The sequence below is a fragment of the Salvia hispanica genome, chromosome 4 (genome assembly GCF_029641045.1).
Source record: "Salvia hispanica isolate PSC_SH4W2 chromosome 4, Shi_PSC_v1, whole genome shotgun sequence".
NCBI classification, from domain to species: domain Eukaryota; kingdom Viridiplantae; phylum Streptophyta; class Magnoliopsida; order Lamiales; family Lamiaceae; genus Salvia; species Salvia hispanica.
Window position 1 is genome coordinate 35,709,795 of NC_142695.1, and position 23,244 is coordinate 35,733,038.

General features: G+C 36.0%; 1 protein-coding gene and 2 pseudogenes across 1 annotated transcript; 2 read left to right on the forward strand and 1 right to left on the reverse strand.

The window, feature by feature from the left end:
• The first annotated feature begins 4,911 nt into the window (after positions 1 to 4,911).
• On the forward strand, positions 4,912 to 7,736 carry LOC125195053 (uncharacterized; annotated as a pseudogene).
• A 1,193-nt stretch (positions 7,737 to 8,929) lies between these two features.
• Positions 8,930 to 11,313, forward strand: LOC148928544 (receptor-like protein 7; annotated as a pseudogene).
• Positions 11,314 to 13,527: 2,214 nt separating this feature from the next.
• Positions 13,528 to 18,282, reverse strand: LOC125195948 (cell division control protein 48 homolog C). Its single transcript, XM_048094250.2, has 10 exons — positions 17,260 to 18,282; positions 16,270 to 16,886; positions 15,931 to 16,083; positions 15,656 to 15,772; positions 15,475 to 15,579; positions 14,793 to 14,858; positions 14,647 to 14,711; positions 14,354 to 14,555; positions 14,063 to 14,197; positions 13,528 to 13,962 (listed from the first exon to the last, which is right to left on the reverse strand). Exons 1-10 carry the CDS (start codon positions 18,194 to 18,196, stop codon positions 13,915 to 13,917), a joined length of 2,445 nt encoding a protein of 814 aa, XP_047950207.1. The 5' UTR covers positions 18,197 to 18,282; the 3' UTR covers positions 13,528 to 13,914.
• Positions 18,283 to 23,244: the final 4,962 nt, after the last annotated feature.

Sequence of the window (23,244 nt, forward strand, 5' to 3'; positions counted from 1 at the left end):
GTTTAGATTATTACGTCACGTGTAACTAAATTCATAGGATTCTAGGGATGTGTTAGTAACGACTTTGGTTATACAATTCCTTTTCTATTTAATATCCGTTTTGTTTTTACTTTGTTTCTTCCCTAAGTGAATAATGATGCTTCATGATTGAGTGACACAATATTGGATGATTTAATATAACTTGCTACATAATCGTGCGATGAGGTTGGCGAGTTAGACCAACTTAGTAGACACTACAGTTAGCTTCCCTCAAAACGACACTGTTAATTGAAAGTGAGGACTTTTCAAGGGTCTTAGGAGCTTTTAGGAGTTACATGTTTAGGATTGACAACCCTGATGTTAGTAATCTACGTTTGCATCGCATGAGCATAAGCTAGGTGACTCGTCCTATCAAAGTAATAAATGTGCTAGGGTATTGTAGTTGGAACTTGTATAACCATAACTATGAACGCACATCCCTGAAATTCTTTTATCTCTATACTTTTATCTCTATGATTTATTTGCATCTAGTTGTTTATTGTTTTCAATTGTTCTTTGTTTTCAAAATTCTCAAAAATCTTTCGGTTTTTCAAATAGTAATTGAGTTTTAGTAGAGAGTAGTCAGTCTGTGATTGTTTTCTCTTGTGATAGATATCAGGTACTAACCTTTAGCTATACTATTTCTACTATGTATACTTGCAGGTATTTATAGTGCTAATAAAAAGTGCATCAGATATGTTGATTATGGGACCCTGTCTTAGATCTATTAAGTATGTGCAAGCTTTTTTTTGTGAGAATTTTGATATGAAGGATATTGGTGATGCTCAAAAGATATTGGGTATCAATATCTTTAGGAATAGAAGGGAGTATGTCCTTGTGCTTCACCAAGAACCATATGTGTTTAACATCTTGCAAAAGTTTAACATGTCTGCTGCTAAGACTGCTTCTGTGCCCTTGGCTGCTCATTTTCTGTTGAGTAAAGATTTGTGTTCCATGTCTGATGTTGATATTGCTGCTATGAAAAAGGTGCCTTATGCTAATGCTATAAGTTTTGTTATGTACTTGATGGTCAGTACTTGGCCTGATATTGTTTATGTTGTTTCTTGCTTGAGTAGATATATGTCTAACACTGGACCTGTGCACTGGGAGGCCCTGAAATGGCTTCTTAGATATCTGAAACATACTGCAAAGTATGGTCTGTGTTTTTCTAAGTGTGATGATGGTGTTGAGCTATATGGTTTTGTTGATTCCAACTGTGCTAATGATAGGGACAAGAGAAAGTCCACTACTTCTTAGATATGGCTTCTTAGATATCTGAAACATACTGCAAAGTATGGTCTGTGTTTTTCTAAGTGTGATGATGGTGTTGAGCTATATGGTTTTGTTGATTCCAACTGTGCTAATGATAGGGACAAGAGAAAGTCCACTACTTCCTATGTGTTTACTGTATGTAGATCTAGTTCGAAATCTTTATTTATTATTCTGGAATAAATTTCAACTGGCTGGGTTTCTATATAATAAAACACTTTTCGAACACCTCTTGATGATATTATCAAACTGGACTCACCAGCACACGTTTCATTGTAATAACAATACTAGCACCTCTAGACATTGATCACCACTACCCAAGATATCAAGATTCTTGGATTACGAAAAATCCGCACCATTTGATAAATCAAAGTAGTGCATAATCAATATCGTATGCTCAATGTTATGTCAACAATGATTAAGAAATAACAATCACCGAGACCTCGTCTTTCAGTAAATAGCAAGAAAGACTTATCTCAACTGTTAGATCCTTCAGTGTTATACCATACCAGTGTCGTTTATTTCACGATAGGTAGACAAAGCCTATCTAGGTTGTGAAATTCTATTTCTCTTCTACAAATAACCAACTGTGTCACCTTCTGTGAACATCGTTTACGACCAGTCTATTATGCAGAAGAATTAGACTTGCTTGCTTCTTAAACATTTAAATGTTTGAGAAACATCTTATAAATGCATAAGCAAACACCAATGCAATAAAATTATTTCTTCTCGCCTTGGGTTAAAAGTGGATTGTAGACTTTATTGTATACAACAAAATCTATCCATGCAACATGCTCGAAATATGTTTTTCAGTATACTAATCCTAACAATTTCAACTACAACACCCTAGCACAGTTCATACCTCACTAGAACGAGTCACAAATATATTGTTCATGCGGCACAAAGTGGATTATCGACACTAGAGGCGTCAATCCTAAATTAATACCTCCTAAAAGCTCCTAAGACTCCTAATGGTCTCGCTCTCAATTAACAGTGTCGTTTTAAGGGAAATTAATTGTAACGTCAACCAAGCTCTTCTTACTCGCAAACCTCCTTTCACGATTATGTTGCAGGTCAATAGATCATCGCAGAATGTCACTCAAACGTGAAGCAATATCCAACACTAGAATAGAAACGAAGTAATGAACAAAACATATATTAAATAAATAGGAATTGTATAACCAAAGTCGTTACTAACACATCCCTAGAATTCTATGAGTTTAGTTACACATAACTGGATAATCTAAAAACATAGTTTATAGGGAAAACAAAGAAAACATAAGAACTAAATGGATAAAAACCAAAGGTTGAATCTTCAATGTCTTGATCTTCTCTTGAATTCTTCTTCAAACACTTTGAACTTGATGAACAATAGAAGAACTCTCAAAATATTCAACTCTGGAAAATTATGCAACAAAAGGTCCTTGATGAAGCTTGAGGGGGTATTTATAGTCTTATTTTTGTGCTCCATAATTATGGCAAATATTCAGCACAGTATGGTAAATCTTGGAGAGAAAGTAGGTCAAATCAGTGCGCCGCGTTTTCCCAGCGGTCCGCTACACTTTGTTCAGCGGTCGCTGCAATGTGTTCCGTAGCTTTTGTCTCTTGATCAGCGTTCGCTGGCAATCATCTCGTAGCTACTGGATCTTCTAGAGCGGTCGTTGCGCACAACTCAGCGGTCACTGGGCGTGTTCCTCTTTTCAGCTCAACTTTTGCGATGTGGATCGTTACCTCTTTAGCGGTCGCTGGCAGTGTTGCAGTGGACTGCAGGACTTCTTGAATTCTCCAGATTTCCAACTTCGGCTTTTACCATCTTTTTAAGTTCTATTTTGCACATTTCTCACAAAATACGTAAAAATACTAAAATAGATAAAATATGCAAATAATGAACATGTAATGCAATTTTGACATGAAAAAATGATCAAATAATAACCTTAAAATAGTGAAAAATCTAAACGAATCAGTTAGCAAATTAGCAAAATAAAAAAAAAAATTAGTATTATATCACACCCTACTTATCTAGTTTCCTTTGTTTTCCTTGTGGAAAAACACAAGGCATATTTTAAAATACGGTATTGCATAGTATTTCTCCGACAGTAAATCTCAGCAAATAAATTATTTCACATATCATCATATAACAATCGGTCTGACCCGGAAGACCTCAAGTCAATTTCCAAGTCTTTCAAATTCTTTTAAGTGATTGCACTGAATTTACAAATAATTGATAACTAATACGATTATTCATTCAAAAGTTTCTATGGTTATTCAAATTATTCCCTAGCCATAAAAAAATCCAATTTGCTATAAACTTTTAGGCTAACAATATATAATGGTAATAATATATAGAAAAAAACGTATTCAACCGTGTTTGTTGTGGAAATTATAATACTAAAAATAATGTTGTCTCATCAATAAGTAATCCATGACCAATTAAATTGGAGTTTCCCTGGGTCATCTATTGACCTCAAGTCAACTTATTGTAGCTTTGATGAAAGTAACATATACCTAATCCATCCCATAAAAATAGATTATAGTTCTTTTTTCATCTATCCCATAAAATAGTCCCATATCTATTATTTATTGCAATTTTAATCTCTTTTTCTTTTACTTTATTATTTATGAATTTCACCATTCATTATACAATTTCAATTACTTTTCTTCATTTACTTTATTTTACTAATTACGCATTAAAACTCATGCCAATACCAAATTGTAAATTTCTATGGAACAGAAGGAGTATTAGATTTATCATTATTTTCAAATCCAAGTCATGTAAGCCTCATGGTATTTCCAAATATGGGTTGTCCTTATTTATTTATATGTATGTGGTGTATTATTCATCTTCAGAATATAATTGACTGATTGAGCTACTTGTGGAATTTTATGTTTATCTTTCACGATAAAAAAAATTGTTTTATAATAAATCACACTAATGTACTACTCTCTGCATCCCTAAAAAATACTTCCTCTATCCGTAATAATTTATCACCATTTAACCTGACAGAGATTTTAAGAAATGTAATAAAAAGTGAGTTGAAAAAGTTAGTAGCATTTGGATCTTATTTTTATATTTAGCTTTATAATAAAATGTGAGTGAGAATATAGTTAGTAGATAACAGTTGAAATGGCACGGATTTTAATGAACAACTCGTAAGTAAGAGAGATAAAAAGAAAAAATTATTGAAGTTTTGTTATTGGAGAATAGGACCCACCTCATTAGAGAGAAAATAGTTTTCTTAAATAGAATTGGTCTATCTTTAAAAGACATCCTAAAATAAAATGTGGTCTATTTTTAAGGGACGGATGGAGTATTATATATTTTAAAGTTTTATTAAAAAAAGGCTTTAATATTTTATATTAAAATTAGTGATGCCAGTTACAGGTTTTTAGATGCCGGGCATAAAATAAATACTATATAAAATGAAATACAAAAAAATAATGGTGCACAAAGTATACACTATAATTCCTTTTGAGAATAACTTTAGATGGTTACTCCTCAGCCCATTACTTAGTCTTTCAAGTGATCGTCTTTAAAACATATTTAAGTAAACTGCGATTGTCTATTTAAACCCTCATGCACCTTTCTTCATTAGTACAAAAAAAATATCAATATCCTCTTCCACAATGCTTTCAAACTTGTTTTGGTTCATTTGTTTCCTAGTTTTGTCCTTATTTTCACCACTCATTCTTATAATAACAAATGCCTTCATCATCAGGAAACCTTGTTGCTTCAACTCAAGCATGAGTTGATATTCGATTCCTTTGTTTCAACAAAACTGGTGCAATGGAATCAAAGTGTTGAGTGCTGCAAGTGGTACGGTGTGGAATGTGATGCTTCTGGCTACGTCGTTAGTTTGCAGCTTGATGATGAGGCCATTTCTGGTGGAATTGGGAATTCGTCGAGTCTCTTCAGATTTAAATATCTGCAGAAGCTTAACCTCGCCTACAATGACTTCACTGATGCCATTCCGAAAGGTATTGGCAATCTGACTTGTTTGACACATTTGAATTTGTCATATGCTGGATTTGGTGGGCATGTTCCTTTAGAAATTTCATCCCTGACGAGATTGACTAGTCTCGATATCTCCAGGGATGAGTTGAAGAGTACTCTTAGCCTTAAGCACCCAAATTTGAAGATGCTTGTCCAAAATCTAACAGAGCTTAGAGAGCTTGATCTGGATGGTGTCTATATCACTTCCTCCAATGAAAGGAGAAAATGGAGCCACATTATATTATCACATTTACCCAACGTCACCTCTTTAAGCTTGTCTAATTGCTATCTGAATGGCTCTTTGTCTAAATCTTTTTGGCAACTTCGTTCTCTTTCTATTCTTCGACTAGATGATACTGATCTTTCAGCGGTATCACTCCATGATTTGTTCACCAATTTTCCAAGTCTGACCACCTTGTCTCTTTCAAGATGCAGTTTAAATGGTTCTATTCCATCTACCTTTGCTAACCTAACAAAGCTGAGTCATGTCGATTTCGCTACAAACTCCTTGACAGGATCACTTCCTTCTACGCTATTTGAAGGTCTTACCAATCTCGTTGATCTAAATCTGATGTTAAATTTATTCTCTGGTAACCTCCCCCAGTCTCTTTTTGCTCTCCCGTCATTGTCGTATCTTGATCTTAGTGACAACCAATTTAATGGCACTTTTCAACTCGACAACTTTCGAAGCCTTCCCAATCTCACATGGCTTGGTCTATCCAGCAATAGCTTGTCAGTAGATACTGGTAATGTCAATTTGAGTTCATATGGAGGTTTCCAATGGAAGTGCTATTCCTAAATTCATGTAACTTGTCCAGTTTTCCAGATTTCATCAAACATGTGGATCTGGAAATATTGGATCTCTCAAACAATAGCATTGCGGGGGAAATACCTAATTCGATTTGGGGTCAACTTGAGTATTTAGACCTCTCCTTTAATCTTCTAACACATCTGCAAAAGCCTTATTATATCCCTCCTTATCTTTGGTTCATAGACTTGCAGTCTAACCAGCTTAGGGATGAGTTGCATCTGCCCATTTCATTTGAATCTAAACTCTATCACTTGTCACTTGCTGATAACAATTTAAGTGGATCAATTCCAACCTGCCTCTGCAATGCCAGAAAACTCGATTATCTTAGCTTGTCTAGAAATAAATTAAGTGGCAGCATACCCGCTTGCCTACTTAAAAACACTAGGCAGATCGATCTGATTCGTAACAACATCAGCGGCAGCATACCCCTTTTCCCGCTGGAAAATATTAAGTTTCTTGATCTGAGTCAAAACAACATCAACGGTAGCATTCCAGATATTTTTCCTATGGATTGTGGGCTAACTTATTTGGATCTTAACAATAATGCTTTAGAAGGGAAGATCCCAAAGTCCTTGGAAAGTTGCAAGTGGTTGGAGTACATGAATGTTGGGAACAACATGATAAACGACACTTTCCCATGCATGCTATCATCAACCTTAGGTGTTCTTGTTTTGCACTCCAATAGATTCCATGGGGATTTTAGATGTAACAGCAGTTGGCCATCTCTTCAAATTCTAGATGTATCTTCCAATCATTTTGGTGGAAGTTTGGAATCGGTCAACTTCTCTAGTTGGACGGCTATGCTGCTACCGATTGAAGAAAAATTTACAGGAGGCACTTATTTATCCTCTCTAGGCGTGACATTGATCCTGAAAGGTCAAATAGTGGAGCTTCACAAGATTTGGTCAGATTTTAGTACCATTGATTTGTCTTCCAATAGTTTCTACGGAAAGATACCAAATGCAATTGGTGATCTTACCTCACTTCATCAACTCAATCTCCCACAATGCCTTCAATGGAAGCATCCCAAAATCATTTGGTCAACTGAAGAATCTCGAATCACTCGACCTCTCGGTGAACCAACTAGAAGGGCCGATCCCAGATGAGCTTGGAGGACTCACATTCCTTTCAAAATTGAATCTGTCCCACAATAAGCTTGTTGGAGCAATCCCTAAAGGCCAACAAATTCAAACATTCTCAACGGACTCATTTGAAGGAAATTCTGGGCTATATGGTTTCCCTCTCGACATAAACTGCAGTAATAATAGAGTACCACCACCGGGATATGATGAAAATGGGGAAGAGAAGAGGGAGATAGAGTGGGAATACGTGTGTGCTGCGGTTGGATATGTTGTGGGAGTAGGAAGCATCGTGTGGCTACTTTTATTATGTCGAAGCTTCAAAGTGAAATACTTCGGCAAAATAGAAGAGGTTGTTGAAGATATGTGCATTGCCACAGACATGAGAAGAAGGCGTGCAAGAAGAGCAGCAGCAACAAGGAATCGAGTCAGGAGACAGTAGCGTTGGAAATGTTATCTTTGTATCATGTAAGAGACTGAATAAAGGGGTTTAGCTTAACTTGTGTGGTTCCATTTGTGTTTAATTGTGTGCATGTTTTCATCTTAAAGTTTGTTGGTTGTTCAGTGTAATGAATTTTGGAGTGTATTTAATTGAGTGCATGTTTGTATTTTGCAAAACTTCATTCAATTGTGGTTTGTTTATTTTCGTCCCATTTAAGACGTCTACAATTTTGAGTGGCACGGAATTTTAGAAATAATTATTTAGTGTAATATTGTAGAGAGATGAAAGATAATTGAGTTGGAAAGATAATTTAGTGTTTAAATGAGAAACCCTAAACCCTAAACTCTGAACACCACCTTAGAGTATGAAATACATCAAGTGATCTCCGTATATTTTAAGTCATCTAATTTCATTTTGTTTTTTTTTTCTAGTCGAAAACCACAAGGAATCTATTATGACATATGTCATTGCAATAAAGTTTTTCTCCAATTAGGACAAGAAAAGATTTAAGAAAGAAATAAAATGATATTGTGTTTATATACTCCCTCCGTCTATAAAAAAATAGGGCATATTTATCATTTTTTGTCGTCCACAAAAAATAGATCACATTAATGGAAAGTTTTTAACAAATAATAATCTTACACATCATTCTACTAACATTACTTATCACTTACTTTTTTAACAAATTGTAAGTAAGAGAGAGAATAATATTGATAAGACTCTTCTCAACATTACAAAACTTTTCAAAGAAATATCACTTACATTACAAAACTTTACATATCACTCCCTCCGTCCATATCACTAACATTACAAAACTTTTCTTCTAATCCATATCACTCCCTCCGTCCACCATTAGGAGTTTCGATCACTTTTGCGTACTCGTTTTATAAAAATGATAATAAATAGTTAAAGTAGAGAAATGGTAAAGTAAGAGAGAAAATAATATTGATAAGACTCTTCTCAACATTATTCTCTCTCTTACTTACTATTTCTCTATTTTAACTATTTATTACTCCGTTATTTATTTATTTATTTATATAAGTAGAATATCACTCATCGTTAGAATATATAATTCATTAAACTTATTATTTCATGCATCTAATCATAGTTGAGTCGTATTTCCATTTTGGTAGTCATTATTTTCTCTTACTCTATCCGCTCTCCTAGTAAATCCGCTCTCCTACTTTACTATATTCAGTTATCTAGTTTATTACTTTATGCACTCTTCACTGCCTACTTTACCGTCTCTCCTCTAAACTCATTAAACATCATCTTCTCAAATCTTGTATCCGAAAAATGTCACAATTACGACAGGATGGATGGAGTATTAAGATCGAAAAATTCCCTCCAGGCCTCCACACATTAGTTAGTCTTTCAAATGGTTTGTTGTCCATTTAAACCTGCATGCACATAACTTCATTTGCACAAAAAAGAATTACTATCCTCTTCCACAATGCTTTCAAATTTGTTGTTGCTGTTCATTTGTACACTACTTTCAACCTTCATTTTCACTACTCATACTCATTCTTATAATAACAAATGTCTTCACAATCAGGAAATCTTGTTGCTTCAATTCTTCTCTTTCAACAAAATTGGTGCAGTGGAGCGAAAGTGGTGACTGCTGCAATTGGCATGGTGTGGAATGTGTTGCTTCTGGCTACGTCGTTAGTTTGCAGCTTGATGACGAGGCCATTTCTGGTGGAATTGGTGATTCGTCTAGTCTCTTCAGATTTAAATATAGCTTAACCTTGCCTTCAATTATCTAGATTGACTCTTCATGGCTGCCTTTAGAAGGGTTCTATTGCATCGAGCTTTGTTAACCTAACCAAGCTGATTTATGTCGATTTGTCATATAACTTATTGGAGGGTTCCATCCCATCAACCTTTGCTAACCTAACAAAGCTAAGTCATGTTGATTTGTCGAAAAACTCATTGACAGGCTCACTTTCTCCTATGCTATTTGAAGGTCTTTCCAATCTTGTTCATCTACATTTGGGGTTTAATTTATTCTCTGGCATTGTTCCCCACAATCTGCTTGGTCTCCATTCGTTGGTGGAACTTGGTCTTGGATACAACCAATTTAGTGGCACTTTTCAACTCCACAACTTTAGAAGCCTTCCCAATCTCACATTCCTTGATCTATCTAGCTTGTCTGTAGATATTGGCAGCGTAAACTCAAGTTCATATGGAGGTCTCCAACTAAAAGTGTTACACCTAGCTTCATGTAACTTGTCCCATTTTCCTGATTTCATCAAAGATTTGGATCTGCAACTATTGGATCTCGCATCCAATAGTATTGCGGGGGAGATACCTAGTTGGATTTGGGGAACACAACTTTTGTTCTTGGCTCTCCCCTTCAATCATTTGACACGTTTTCAAAAGCCTTACCATATTCCTCCTCTCGACACCATATACTTGCATTCTAACCAGCTTAGGGGCGAGTTGCAACTGCCCATTCCACTTAAATCTAAACTCTCGACATTGACTGTCGATAATAACAGTTTAAGTGGATCAATTCCAACCTCCCTCTGCAATGCTAGACACCTCACTTATCTTGACTTGTTTGGAAATAAAATAAATGGTTTCATACCCCCTTGCCTATTTCAAAGCATTGTATATCTCGATCTGTGTCAAAATAACATCAGCGGCCCCATTCCGGATAGTTTTCCTTTGCATTGCGGTCTACGATATTTTGATCTTAACAACAACTCTCTACAAGGGAAGATTCCAAAGTCCTTGGAAAGTTGCAAGCGGTTGGAGTACGTGAATGCTGGGAACAACATGATGAACGACACTTTCCCATGCATGCTTTCATCGACCTTGCGTGTTCTTGTTTTGCACTCCAATAGCTTCCATGGGGATTTAAGATGTCACAGCAATTGGCCAAATCTCCAAATTCTAGATATATCATTGAATCGTTTTAGTGGAAGCCTGGAATCAATCAACTTCTCTAGTTGGATGGCTATGGTGCTACAGAGAGATGAAAAACTGAGACATGGCCTTTATCGCCATTTCTGGAGCTCTGGCATCACATTAATCATGAAAGGGCAAATGGTAGAGCTTTACGATATTTGGTTTGATTTTAGTACCATTGATTTGTCTTCCAATAGTTTCTATGGGAAGATACCAAATGCAATTGGTGATCTTACCTCACTTCATCATCTTAACTTCTCTCACAATGCTCTCAGTGGAAGCATTCCAGAATCAGTTGGTCAGTTGAGTAATCTTGAATCACTCGACCTCTCTGAGAACGAACTAACAGGGCTGATCCCGGAGGAGCTTGGAGAGCTCACATTCCTTGAAGTGTTGAATCTATCGTACAATAAGTTGGTCGGGGAGATCCCAAAAGGCCGTCAAGTGCAAACATTTTCAGCTGAGTCCTTCAAAGGAAATCCAGGCCTATGTGGTTTCCCTCTCCACACAAGCTGCAGTCATAGTGATGATAATGACAGTGGCTTATCACCACTATAGCGTGATGATTTTGAAGAGAAGAGGGAGATTGTGGGAATACTTATGTGCTGCAGTTGGATATGTTGTGGGATTTGGAAGCATCGTGTGGCTACTTTTATTATGTCGAAGCTTCAGAGAGAAATACTTTGGCAAAATAGAAGAGGTTGTTGAGAACATGCATGAGGCCACAGACATGAGAAGAAGGCGTGCAAGAAGAGCAGCAGCAACAAGGAATTGAGTCAGGAGGCAGTAGTGTTGGAAATTTTATCTGTTTTATCTAAGAGAGTGAAATAAATAGTGGTTTAGCTGAGCTTAGCTTGTGTGGTTCCCTATGTGTTTAATTGTGAGCCTGCTTTTCATGTTAAAGTTTGTGGGTTGTACAATGTAATGAATTTTGGAATGAAAGTTCAATTAAATACCACTTTACCAAATTCCAGCACCAACAAAATATCATTCATGCCAACTGATACGAGACTAGATCAAGTTCATATCTGTATTTTGGCACAATCTTACACAAATTTTTGCAACATTAACTAAAATGCTGCAAAAGATGCAATGAAAACTCACATAATTCATATACATGCATTAAGAACATAAGCAAGTTAACATATTAACTAACAGACAATGCTGGTCGATCAATGGCGAACTTAGAAGCTTCTGTCATCTATCGATTATACAAAATTCAAAGCTCATCAGAATTTTCCACTTACCTCATCTTTGCATGAATATTGTTACCAAAAATCAAATTGGACTTGCATCGGGCAAGAGCTTTCAATATCGCACCTCGCTCTTCTGGAGTAGGGAGAGGAACATACTGGAGCTTATCAAACTGTGTTTCGATGAGTTCAGAATGACTCATGGTTTCAGGCCTGCAATATGGCCGGCAAGATAAAAGATGTCAATACAAAGGCACAAGAAGCGAGAGTAAATTGAGAACCATCATTGATACTCTGTGAAAAGAACCATGAAGCATCCCCTACCTGTTTGTTGCACCAAACATAAGAACACCTTCCATCGTTATTTCTGTATCACAAGAAATGAATAAACAAATGACAAAACAGAGCTAACAACTCTTTTGTATATGTGTATACTTATCATATACACTCCCATGCAATCTGCTCTACTTGGCATTGTTCCTAGTTTTAAAATAAGAAAATCTGCTCTTTTCTTTTTGGCATCATACATATTCGGCAGTTGAAGAAGAAGACGAACAAGTGATTACTGTAATTTTTTTATAAGCTGATTCATGGTTTCATGGCTGATTAGGTGTGTTCATAATGAGATGATCCCTTCAACAAAGTTCAGATATTGATCCTCTCAATCTTGTGCTGTGGAAACTTTTCGAAATCATTTCGAGGAAGTTTATAATTTACGCAGATTTTGACTTATGAATTTGTTGTGCATTCAGGTAACCTACCTTAAGGTAATTCTTCAAATGTTTTTTCAATTACTAGCATGTTAATTATGAGATCTTCTGTTAACAAATTCTATAATGCTTGTATTAATTCTGTTAGGCTGAAATTTATAGTTGCAATAGTTACTGTTTTCTTCCACAGAAGAGATATATTGAATCATCATAAATGGAGGCAACGATAAAGGAGCAGCTGCTGCAACGCGATGGAGAAGATCTCAAGAAAAAGATATGGAATGAGAACAACAAAATGTGGATTGTTGCTGGCCCTGCTGTCTTAATCAGATTCTCAACTTTTGGGATAAATGTTGTCAGCCAAGCTTTCGTAGGCCATATTGGCGACACACGGAGATTGCTGCATACACGCTCGTCTACCCGTGCTGCTCAGATTCTCCAATGGCATACTGGTATATAAATATTCATACCTCAGAAGAATTCTTTTTGCCTCATGGGACTAATGCTTTTTGTTTACATTTTGTGAGCAGGTTGGCAGGAATGGCGGATTTGGAACGTTGCACGGGAACACGTTTGGCAAGGCAGTTCCAAAATCTGGGGATATATCTCCAGCAACGGTGGATTGTGCTGCCTACAGTCTCGACTATACTCTGTTCGCTGCTAGTTTTTGCTGCTCTGACCCTAGAAGCGTTAGGCCAAGACCAACTCATGCAGCATAATCCAAGACATACGAGCGGACTCCAAGGTAGAGATCATGCTTCAACTGATGCAGTGGCCGACACAGAGATAGAGATCATCCATTGCAAGCAACATATCACTTCTACTATCAGATGGATTGTCTTCATTTATTAGTGTTTCAAGTGGTCGTCTTAAAAAAATATCCATGTAATTATCAATATCTTCCTTCACAAATCACAATGCTTTTAAACTCTTTGTTGTTCATTTATGAACACACATTGAGCTTATGATAATCTTTTTCGTGAAACAAACTAAAATGGGAAAAGAAAACTATTTTTGGGAAAGACGGAGTATAAATTTTATAAAAAGACACATATTGAGCTTATGAGGATCTTTTTCATAACAAAACTAGGAAAGAAAACATTTCACATAAAACTCTATTGCGTTTCAAACTATTGGAACAGAAATATGCACACTCTGTAATTGTCAGTGTACATAATGAAATGAAGCCGAAAGAGTAACATATGGACATAGTAATATTGTTTATCAAATAGCATAATTATGCCACATACAGCTCGAAGACACCGAATAAGTGGATGATTGCCTGCAGGCCAGGGCGGCCACATGGCAACTTCCATACTCCGCCAAAATCCCGTTACAAAACTCCGGGGTTCATCATCAACTTAACCTTACTATAAATATATATCTTTTTTCCTAAATAAATGCAAAAATGATTCTCTATAAAAATAACACCAAACCTCTGCTGCTGCAAAAAGAGTCTCCCCTTCAAAGGAGAGGATTGAAGGATTCTCATTGAGACTTGAATTTTTTCAAAAAACCCTTGTATTCTTGTATTTGCTGCACCCAAAAACAAATATGCGACCATGAGGCAAGATAAACATGACAAGTGAGAATTTGAAAGAAATGCCGTACTCCACTAGTTAATGACAAGAGGCACCTCGTCCGACACAGACGGCGAGATTTTCTTCAATGCGCTCATGAAATGTGTCTCTTTGATCGTCCACTGTGTGCTACTACTTGTATCCATTGATGATAGTTTATCTTCTAGCGCAATCATAGCAGCTTCGTCCATCTAATGTTGGGTTAAAGCAAAAAGCACTCGGTTAAAATTATCTCTCATCAAACTATTACACTCCTTGTGTTTAGGATGAATAGGGATCAATTTCAGCAACACATGTATTAATTTTGTGGGACAGAATAATTAGAAGAAAGGGAAAAAGGGGCTAACCAGAGCGGAGAGATCAGCGCCACTAAATTTGTCACATCCACTGTCCTTGGCTAGACCCATGAGGTCCAAATTGGCATCAACTGGCTTATTCCGAGCAAGGGCTTTTAAGATCATTCCTCGTTCGTCTGGACTAGGGAGGGGAACATACATAATCTTTCCGAACCTTCCTGGTCGGAGCATTGCATCATCCATCACTTCGGGCCTGCCAATAATCAGCAATATTAGAACAGTCAAATAAGGGCAGAAGGGCTCAATTCTGTAGAAGGAAAGAAATTTGATATTCCATATAGTACCTATTTGTAGCACCGATTACATAAACACCCCTTCTCTGTTCTGAGCCATCCAGTTCTATCAGCAGCTGCAGCGGAAGACATTATCTGTTTTAGATTAATATATTTGGAATGAACAAAATTTGCACTAAGCACTACTATTTGCTAACCTGGTTCAGGGGTCGCTCAACGACCCATCCCCCTTGCTGACCACGCTTGGTTGTCAATGCATCCACCTGATGGAAAAAAGTATGTTGAGAGTCAGAGATGAGAAATTACCAAAGCATACCGACAAAGTCAATAAGCAGAAAGGTGAGACAAAGTATAGTTTATATATATTTTAAAAAAATTGTTCTCTCTAGCAAAGGAAGGAAACAATGAAAAAAAAGGACTTCATGTACAAGAGAGGTCATTCTAGCTTATGCAGTACAAAGGAATTTTTATAGTTGATCACAATATGATACGGGGGTGTTTGGTTTGCAACATTATATCTCGGGATTAAATATGTAGTGTGTTTGGTTCATGAAATTCCATCCATGGGATAATTAGTCATAATCAATCCCCTCCAACTAAAATAATCTCACAACTCAATCCTAAATTATATCTTGGTACTATTTTATCTAAGAAACCGAACACCACCTATGCATATTATTATATACGGAGTAGTAAATTACAACATGTTTCAGATTCAAAATTAAGTAACTTTGACAAAATTACCAATGTTATCATTATGTTTTTTCATTAGAGACAAATGTAAAAAATTGCACAATATATGTAGTTGAAAAATTATATCAAACATGTTGGGACTAAAATGTCTAATAGTAAAAACTAAAATAAAGAGAAAGGGAGTACCTCATCGAAGAAAATTATGCATGGAGAACATGTCCTTGCTCGACTGAATAATGTGCGGACTGCCAACTCGGTTTCACCCACATATTTACTCAAGAGTTCAGGACCCTTAATAAAAACAAAATTTTAGTAAAACAATATTTTCCTCCCATTTATATTTATGTAAATACTAACTTAAAAGAACCTTAATGTGTATAAAATTGGCTCCCGCTTCATTAGCCACAGCCTTGGCAATCAACGTCTTTCCGCAGCCAGGAGGACCGTAAAGCAAAAATCCAGTTGCTAAGTTTACCCCAAAATCCTACAAGTAGGAAAAGTTTTACAAAACGGCAGACTGGTATGATTTACTAAAATAAAAGATAATTAGGAAACAATCGAAGTAATCAGATTTCACTAGCATAACTCAATTTACGCAGCTAAAGCTGAATAAAGTAGGACTACGAAACAAAACAAATTTACCGCATAAGCATCAGGAAACTTTATACGTCTAACTATATGACGGTCAAACTCCTTTCTAAGCAAATGCAGGCCGCCAACATCATCCCACTTCACATTCGGTATGTCAGAAAACCCTTCTCTTCTCGAAGAAGGTTGGATCATTTTAGCGGCTTCCTGCCATAAGTGAGAACTTGAAGATTTGATCAAGTGCATCAAAATAATATTAGTATAAATTATGACAAGGAGAAAGGAGACTAGAATCAAAATCAGGATTTACACATGGAAAATGATTATACAAATACCAATGCTTTAAAGCATTCGTTGTTTCATTAGTGTGTGATTTAAACGAGAACAAGTTACCTCAAAATCAGCCATGGTTATATAGAGATTCTCCATTTCATCATCTGACCACGGCCGCTTCAGCCATTCTTCGCTATGATCCTCGTCCTTCTCTTCTATGGACAGCTCATCCTTTCTCGTGTCTATAATTCTCTTCATTGCAAGGTTACCAGCCTTGTGAGCTAGGGCTGTCAAATCTGCTCCAGCAAAACCTGGCGTCAATCTAGCTATTTTCTGAATATCTATAGCACCTTCAACTCTAATATTCTTTGTAAGCATGGAGAGTATTTCAATCCGGGCAGCTTCATTAGGAACTCCTAATGCAATTTCACGATCAAATCGTCCAGGCCTCCTCAAAGCAGGGTCCACGGCGTCTGGTCTATTCGTGGCTCCAATCACAAGTACATAGCCTGGTGTGCTATTAGAGCTTGCAGAACTCGCATCATTGGCAGTAGGTTCTACAGGCACGTGTAACTCATCCATGCTAGTCAACAACTGTGTCACGATGCGTTTCTCCATTTCCCTCTGCGAATTATCCCTTTTTGAAGCAATTGCATCAATTTCATCAATGAAAACTATAGACGGTGCCGTCCTGTATGCTTTTCCGAATAACTCTCTTATGTTCCCTTCCGATTCACCTAGAAAGATTCACAATAAAAAAACAATAAGTTATATTCTCTATTGTAGTGAAGACAATATGAATCTCTAGAAAGATTCACAATAAAAAAAACAATAAGTTATATTCTCTAGATTCTAGACTACAAAGTGAAGACAATATGAATAACTGGAATTCAATAATCAAACCATACACACTAAATTCTAGACTAAAGAAGTATGACCCTGATATGAATCCTCCCAGCCGTCAGTACTAAAAGTGAACTAGTCCATAGAATTCTATTAACGTGCAAAAAATCACACAAATATAATATCCTAAATATAGCATCATTGCAGCAAAGCATCACTATAACAAACAAAATTGAAAGTTTAACATGTGTAAACTCGATTCCATACCAGAAACTCCCGACACCAGTTCAGTGGCACCAATTTTGTAAAATGGCACTCCCGTCTCGTTAGCAATGGCATGAGCCAACTTCGTTTTCCCACACCCCGGTGGCCCGTGCAATAAAATCCCACCCATGGGCTTCACCCCGAGGTGGTGAGCTAGCTTTGGATGATACAACGGCACGATGACCTCCATCTTCAATTCCTCAATTACTTCACTAATCCCACCTAAATCCTTAAACATTGGTCCAATAATCACATTCTCATTGCTCTGATTTTTATTCACATTTTTGCTATCATTCCTATTAACATCGTGACCTAATTTAGATTCCTCATTCATCAAACTCAACTCCTTCACACCCTTGTTATCCACCACTTCCACCTCAACAGACTCCTTACTAACAGCTCTTCCCACCCCAAGTTTCTCCGATTTCCGACGCAAACCCTCTCTCAACATCGACTTCATCAAATCAAACTCTGGCTCGACCTTCTCCCCATACACGGCGTCCTCGGACGACGTCGACGCCTCCTCATCAGAAGAACCGCCGCCTTCGGAAGAGTCAGACGACGCCAGCGAGGACGATGAGCAGCCGTCGATCGTGTCGCCGCTCCGACGCCTCAAGTGCTCCGCTTCAATTTGCTGCAGCTTCTCCTCTTTATCGTCTAACTTCCTTCGTTTGATCACGATCGGAGTATCGCCGTCGTCGTTTGACTGGTCAGTGTCGGCGTTGCTTTTGCCGTGAATCGCAATTACTCTTTCCACATGCTTCGTGAACGGCCGGAGCTTGTGGCGGGAGTAGTGCGGGTAGGAGGAGCGGAGGTGGTCCACCAGCTCGTCGACGGTCGAGTAGCTTTTCCCGGCGGATTCAATGTGGCGGCGGAGAATTCGGTCATTGTTCGAATGCAGTTTTACAGAGCTGCCGCCGCTGCCGCGTCGCCTGCCCATCGGTGGCTGCTGAAAGAAAGGGGATTTCGGGTTGTTAGATAATTTAGAATTAGGGTTTCAGATGATCTTATTATATTCCCCAAAGTTTGAGTGTATGGCAAAATTACCAATTAAAATGCGAAAAAGATATACATATGCATCTCCCGTTTAATTTAATTTTTTTTAATAGAAATAGAAAACAATCAGGAATGTCAAATTAGTTGAAAACAATGTAGTATTTAATAAAATGCGTACTTTTCATTCCTGTTCCATAAAAATATAAGTATTTCCATGCGTGAAAAGTTATTTATTATCCGTATAATATTATGGGTCTCACTATCTATTAACACTACCTTAAGAGCATCTCCAAGAAAAAGTAGAGGTAATGGACTTTAAAGCATCTCCAAGAGAATAGGTAATAAAGAGATAAAGTAATATAACTATTATATTTACATTTTTTCATGAAAAATCATTCTCCAAAGATGTATTTAAGAAAGTATTATACATTTTTTCATTTTGAAGAGATATCTCTCCGTCAATGAAGAGATAAAATCTTATAACTAATATATTTACAAACCTCCAAGGAGAGAGAGAATTTGAGAAGGTATTATACTTCATGTTTTTAATGCATTTTGTACTATTATTTTAATATTTTACCTTTCTGTATACTTTTTTTTTTTAGAATGTTTTACTTTTTAAAAAGTATTTGTCACTTTTTAATGATAAAAAAGTATATCAGGGTCATTGACCTCTACAAATACAAGGCTTCCTAGTTGTAGTGCACTCGTTGGTACGTTGTAATGTCAGTTTTGTCATTTTTCTTGTCAAAGACCTTGATAGTACGAGGTTTTACACTATTTTAAGGTATTTATTTAGTCTATTGAATGTCATAATTGCAATATATGTCCATAACTTATACATTTTATCCGTTTTGATATTTTTAGATATTTTGTGAATAATATGTAAAATATAGCTTAAAAAGATAGCAGAAAGTCAAAATCAGAAGTATGAAGCATGTGAGGTTTGCTGGCCTTAGCATATTTCAAGTTTTGAATAATTCCATATCAACTCGATACTTAATCTGAGGGGGAATGTTGAAAAGAAGATCAATTAGCAAATATTCTAACCAAGCTGTTAAACTCGAGAAGCCTCACAAGTGTATTTTGCAAGTTGAATTTTGGTAAGAAAAACATTCTAAGAAAAGATATTATCTTTCTGATCATCAATGGAGAAAATTCAAAACTCAAGAATTGTTTGATCAAGGATCTCTGTTAGATGCCACTCAAATGTCTGGCCCAGTTTTACGAAGCTGCGGATAATCTGAGCATCACACCACTTGTTAAATATTGGGCACGGTTCATTGTTTTTTTGTTTTCATGTAGTTGAAGAAATTGTTTAATGGAGTATCACTTTATCATTACTTGGATTTTAAAACTAAAAAAAACTAAACTTGTCAAACTTAACGTATACACAAAATGAGAAGTGTTTGTTGGGCAACAAATATGAGCGCCTCATTTGCACGACACATGTGTCAGCAACATCAACATTTTTTTATTTAATTTATTCTATTCATTTATGCTTCACTTTGTCTTCTTCGGAAATTTAAGAACCCATATACTGAAAAATTAAGTATATAGAGTTACAAATTCTTTCACTTCTCTTAGAAGTACTCCTATGTAACTTCCCCAGTTTTCATTGTCACAAAAAATCTTTTAATTTGTCTTTATTTTTTTCTAATTTTGAAAATCTTATTTATATTGGCTCGTCTCCCATATGCAAGTCTGCAACTTCAGTTTTAAGCATAACATATGCAGTAAAAAGAACAATTCAACAAGTTCAAAAACAATCGATTTTAATTTTAACCTATGAATTCCAAACGGCCAAAAGAATTAAACAAATGCATTGCAACTAGGGGTGGCGAAACGGGTTACCCGCGGGTACCCGTACCCGATTTTAGCCAAATTTGTTGTCTCATTACCCGCCCCGTGACATACCGGGATTACCCGATACCCGTGTCGGGTATCCCGTACCCGACATTGCGGGTACCCGTACCCGACACGAAATCCTAATAAAAAATTTGAAAACCATAATAACCGTCAATGTTCCTTAATTTACTTTATTAATATCGATGGTAAACGTTGAATAGATTGAGAATAAAAGTGAGGGGACACTCTATAGCTAGTTCCGATGAGTTTTCAATTGTATGTTCGTTGGAATATAAAAATGTTTTAAAAGAACTCTTAGATTATATAAAGTACTCTCATTGTTCGGCCTTAATTGCGGCATTTCATTTTCTTCACTCATTTTGGAAATATAATACTCCCTCCGTCCCAGAGAAGTTGGCATACTTTGAAAATGGCACGGGATTTTAGGAGGTTTTGTTTTGTGTGTTAAATGGAGAGAGAAAATATAATTTTTATATTCATGTGAGAGAGAACTTTTTCCAAAAAAGGGAAATGTGACATCTTTTGTGGGACAAACTAAAAAGGAAAGTGTGCCAACTTCTCTGGGACGGAGGGAGTAATATAAATACTCTTCTCTATGTTATTATCTCTCTTATTTTATTTTTTCTCCATTCTAACTATTTATTTTTAATTTTTCAAAATGAGTGCGTATATGACTTTTATTATTTAACTATTTACTTTTTTTTCTCTACTTTACCAATTTGAAACGCCTCTATTAATATGGAATGGAGGGAGTGTTAAAAGATGGAATATGACTAATGCTAATAATAGCGGGTATTATTGGGACTAACGGGTATACCCGCGCGGGTAATGGGTATACCCGCTACCCGCAATACTCTAAAACACACTACCCGATCCCGTCCCGTTTCCCGTTATCATCGGGTAGCGGGTACCCAATACCCGGCGGGTAATGGGTCGAGATGGGAATTTCCCATTACCCGCTATCCATTTTGCGACCCCTAATTGCAACTCTAATGATCTAAAAAATGTAAATGTAAAGTTTTCGCCGCTATTCTTTTGAAACACCACAAAAAATCCGCTATCCATTTTGCCACCCCTAATTGCAACTCTAATAATTAAAAAATGTAAATGTCAAGTTTTCGCCGCTATTCTTTTGAAACACCACAAAAAATTGCTTCATTACATTGATTTCTCTCACTATAAATTGCTCACAAAAATATATAAAAAGGTGTGTTACACTGATCCACCTATTTGATCTGTCCAATTCAGGATTGAATTTGGGTGGTGCTCCAAATTGCCCACAACTCAAATTCTTCCTCATTTCTACTTCTAATCTATGATAATTTCCACCATGAATCTTTCCCAGAAAAACTCAGAACAATACAACCCTAATTGATACTCACCCAAAATGAGCGAATAGGACAAATTGTTTATAGATCCTAACACGCAAAAATATTTATAGAGTTGGGTTTCTCTTTCCAACTGGAAAGATAACATGTAGAGACTAGAGAGAGAAATAGCTTCGGCGAGAGGAAGAGGATAATAAAAAAATATATAAAAAGTTGATGACGTCACTAACACGTGCGTGTCAGCGCAAATAAGGCGCTCATTTGCACAGTAGAATACTTCTCTACACAAAATATTTACAATAAGCATATATATAGACTACATATGAATTTATTCTATAGTTTTCATCCTATTTTTTTCTCTTCTAGAATTTTCTGCTTTTCTCTTATTTATTCCATTTATTCCTAAATATTTTTATTATAAATTATCTTAAATTTTTAATTACAAAAACCTTGCTTATTGTTTATTTGAACACATTCTGTACAATAAAAAAATAAGATGACAATGAAGCGCAGTTCAATTGATAAAACGTTTTTCTCAATCCAATAGATTAGGATCTCAAGTCATCACGAGAATAAATAGAAATCGTTATTGATCATTTTTCCAAAAAAAATAATAATAATAGTATATTAAGTATGTCCGAAAGCATAAAAAATTAAGAAGGTTTCTCTCTAATTGCATACCACCACTTCAAAGTTATAACGATTGCATAACTCGCCGCACCTCCGCCCCGCCTCACATGCCTCACCGCCTTACCGTCAGCCTGTCTCGTTGCTCCAACGTTGTCGCATTGTCGCTCGCCTGCCTTGCCAGATCTCCTTTTGCACTTCCTTGTTGTCCGCCTACTTCGCCGGGCTCGTTATGGTAAGCTGCAGTAGTTATTGAATTTCTATGATTCAAGTATTCTGATTTTATTGTTTATGTTCTATATTAAGTTCCTGCTCATTGTTCTCACTCCATTCCCAAAGAATATGTATTTTGGATTTGGAACGAGTTTCAATGCAAAATTTGTAAAGTAAGATAGAGGTAGAAAAAAAATTATTTTCAAAATTAGAATGTGCATATTTTTGTGAGACGGACTAAAAATGAAAGAATGCATATTCTTGTGGGACAGAGAGAGTATATGGTATTTCTAGAGATTTAAAACTTGGTAGTGTTAACCCCCACGACTTAATTATTTTCGTTCTATTATTTTAACATTGTTAAAAACTAAAGACTAAAGTCCAATTTTGGTCCCTTACATTTGCCCTAAAATTCTTTTTGGTCACATACATTAAATTTGTGACCTTTTGGTCTCTAACATATTATTTTGGTACATTTTGATTCCAAACAAGGTCACAAACTTAATGTATGGCACCCGAAAAGAATTTTATGAAAAATGTATGGGACCAAAATTGGACTTTAGTCCTAGATTATAAGTAAGTTATTAAATTGATCAAACATTTTGACTGTTAATTTTAACAAAAACTAGTTATTTGGACCAAAAGAATATGTTTGGGACCAAAAGGTACCAAAACAATATATTAGGGACCAAATGGTCACAAACTTAATGTATGAAACCAAAAAATTTTTTAGAGCAAATGTAAGGGACTAAAATTAGACTTTAGTCCAAACTAAATAAAATAATAAACAGCATCATTATATGAAATTAAAAAAAAAATATATATATTAACAGTAAATTAAATAATTGTAAGTATAAAATTAATTAAATTTAAATTAAATCAACGTGAAAATATTTTAATTACAACACTTACATATGTTCCTACAACAAATTCTTAACACCATACATTCTTCAAT

Bases quoted from the DNA above. Each gene is read 5' to 3' on its own strand.
- LOC125195948 (XM_048094250.2), bottom strand. From the start codon at position 18,196: ATGGGCAGGCGACGCGGCAGCGGCGGCAGCTCTGTAAAACTGCATTCG. The intron at 16,084-16,269 runs GTAACTTGTTCT...CACTTATGGCAG, and splicing joins TAACCATGGCTGATTTTGAG to GAAGCCGCTAAAATGATCCA. The intron at 15,773-15,930 runs GTAAATTTGTTT...TCCTACTTGTAG, and splicing joins AGTTTCCTGATGCTTATGCG to GATTTTGGGGTAAACTTAGC.